The sequence below is a fragment of the Alosa alosa genome, chromosome 21 (genome assembly GCF_017589495.1).
Source record: "Alosa alosa isolate M-15738 ecotype Scorff River chromosome 21, AALO_Geno_1.1, whole genome shotgun sequence".
Classification (NCBI taxonomy): domain Eukaryota; kingdom Metazoa; phylum Chordata; class Actinopteri; order Clupeiformes; family Clupeidae; genus Alosa; species Alosa alosa.
In genome coordinates this window covers 14,271,857-14,274,356 of record NC_063209.1, presented here as the reverse complement: position 1 = coordinate 14,274,356, position 2,500 = coordinate 14,271,857, and the positions used below count along the sequence as shown (strand labels likewise).

Sequence of the window (2,500 nt, the reverse complement as noted above, 5' to 3'; positions counted from 1 at the left end):
AGTGGAAGTTAAAAATGGAGTTGGAGATGGCGGTGAACTGTGTCAATATTTAAATTCCAATTGTACCTAGCGATCTGCAAATGGGTGAGTGAAATTGATTTCTCTCTCTCTCTGAGGTAGACGATGCAGGCATGCTTATCCCTTCCCAGTGTTGACCACTCTAAGCTGGTGGGATGGGGTGAGAAGGGAACACAAAAAAGGACTCATATCTATATGTGAACAAGGTATACAACCTTCATCAATGTCAATCAATCAATCCATCCAACCCAATCCCAACCCAACCCTTTACCAATAACAAGACTGAGCCAGAAGGCTCCACTCCCTGACACCTTCAATGGCCAACAAAGGCAACACTGACACATATCCAAACCTACTGGGTCTCCCTCACACTCCTAAATCACTTTATCACTGTAAAAATAAACCCGACGACGGCTAATATAGCTAGCTCATGAACTGAGAACTGACCTTAAGATCCTAAACTGCTGGATGGAAGTAGATGTATTAAGGATGTATAGTGGGGTATTAACAACAAGTCCAAATGACCAGACACATTAAATGATTAAAGCAACCCTACTATCAAATGGATATTTCTCCATTGCTAAGGCAAGACAGGCTGATGTATCACAGATCATGTTATGCATACTCTGATGGACGACTCTCCTGTGCAACTCAAACTGCCAACGGCTCCTGCTAATCCGCCCACACACACACACACACACACACGCACACACACAGAGACCAGTCTGAAAGAGAGAGACAGCAGACAGCTGTGTTTGAATGCATCTGAACGGACACATCTGAAACAAGTGTTTGCAGGAAGGAATGATGCAAGAAGATATGAGAGAGAGAGAGAGAGAGAGAGAGAGAGAGAGAGAGAGAGAGATACACGGGGTGAACGTTTGTAGGGAAAAACAATGGACAATGAGGATGAGACCGAAATATTTCTCAAATCAGGTGTAAGGGGGATGGATGTGGGGGTGCTCGTGCCCCTGCCCCTCCTATGAGCATGTGATGTGTCTATTGCTCTTCTGATGCCAGTTCAGTCTGACCCTTTAGTCCAGGTGGAGGAGGGTCCCTCAGCACCACAAGGGGAATGACCAATCAGTCCGCCTCTCACCTCCCCCAAACACACCAGACTCTCTAGGACCCAGAAGCGCAAAAAGAAGTCGTGGGGTGGAGTGTGGCCAAGCCAAGTGAAGTGAAGTGTCCACTATAGTGTTCTGATGGCCACGGGGTACAGCAGGGACATGTGCTCGGCCCCCTTGATTGGCAGCTTGCGGCTGGAGTAGAAGTGGATGATCTCGGGCACGCTGTCGAACGGGCCGCTGTTCTGGCCCAGCACGTACTTGTTCTCTTTGGTCCGAGACAGTTTCATATGCATGAAGCCCTGACTGCTCCTGAGAGACACAGAGAGAGAGAGAGAGAGAAAGAGAGAGCGAGAGAGAAAGAGAGAAAGAGAGGGAGATCGAGGGAGAGGGAGAGAGAGAGAGACAGAGTGTTAATCAATAGTGAAACATATTGACAATAAAGGCCTTACATGGATTGTATTGTTATGATTATGTTTTCTTCTCCTGTCCTCTTTGTACATGTACCTCATACACATTTCTCATTTCGATCTTTTCAGGTTTTGATTTCATGCTAATTATGGTACTAATCACTGAGTTGTTATGAATTTAATAAGATATGAATTAGAATAAGAATATATGAATGAGAACACAGACAGTATAAGAATTATTAAATCTAAAGATCAAAAACATGCCACATTGGCACACCTCAGAGAGAGAGAGAGTGTGTATGTGTGTGTGTGTGTGTGTGTGTGTGTGTGTCTGTTCTCAGTAATGGCCTCCCCACTGATGCTCTTCATCAGCACACAGGTCACGCACAGTAAGCGAGACATATGGAGCACACACACACACACACACACACACACACACACACACACACACACAGTTACTTTAATATGCACACCGGCGAATCATTTAAGCCACTGCGTTTAATAGATACACAGCAAATTAAAAGCTCATCTGTTGGAGCACGCTCACCAGAGAAGACACCTAGAGAGAGAGAGAAAGAGAGAGAGAGTGAGAAGGGGGGAGCGAGTGAAGGAGAGAAAAGAGTAAGAAAGGATGAGAGCGAGAGATGGCCTATACTGCTGTTAGGCCCCGTTTTCAAACAGTAATCTCAGCGCTAAGAGGAACTTGTCCAGATGAGTAATGCAGCTCCATAAAGGCCCTTTCTGCCGTTCTGGACAAAACACTATGAGTGAGTAGATCACCAAGTGATATACAGTCTTACAATAAATGTGTGTGCGTACACAAATACAGACACACACATACACATGCACAGTCAACATGCACATATGGCACATTTCACTTGCGTTTTAATTACTTAACTGGGCCCATAATTCACAGAGCTCCCCCATACACATCCAATCCAAGTTCACATGTACTTGCACACACACATACACACAGCCCGCCCGCCCACCACACACACACACACA

The 2,500-nt window shown here is 45.5% G+C and overlaps 1 protein-coding gene across 5 annotated transcripts in view; it reads right to left on the bottom strand.

Annotated features, from left to right (window-relative positions):
- LOC125286239 (SH2 domain-containing adapter protein F-like) overlaps window positions 1-2,500 on the bottom strand; it is a 125,632-nt gene that overhangs the window by 1,928 nt on the left and 121,204 nt on the right. For all 5 annotated transcript variants that reach the window (XM_048231107.1, XM_048231110.1, XM_048231108.1 and 2 more), the window contains one exon: window positions 1-1,397. This exon is cut by the window's left edge and continues 1,928 nt beyond it. In XM_048231107.1, the coding sequence (XP_048087064.1) occupies window positions 1,211-1,397 (187 nt within the window). In that variant the 3' untranslated portion in view covers window positions 1-1,210. The remainder of the gene's footprint in view (window positions 1,398-2,500) is intronic.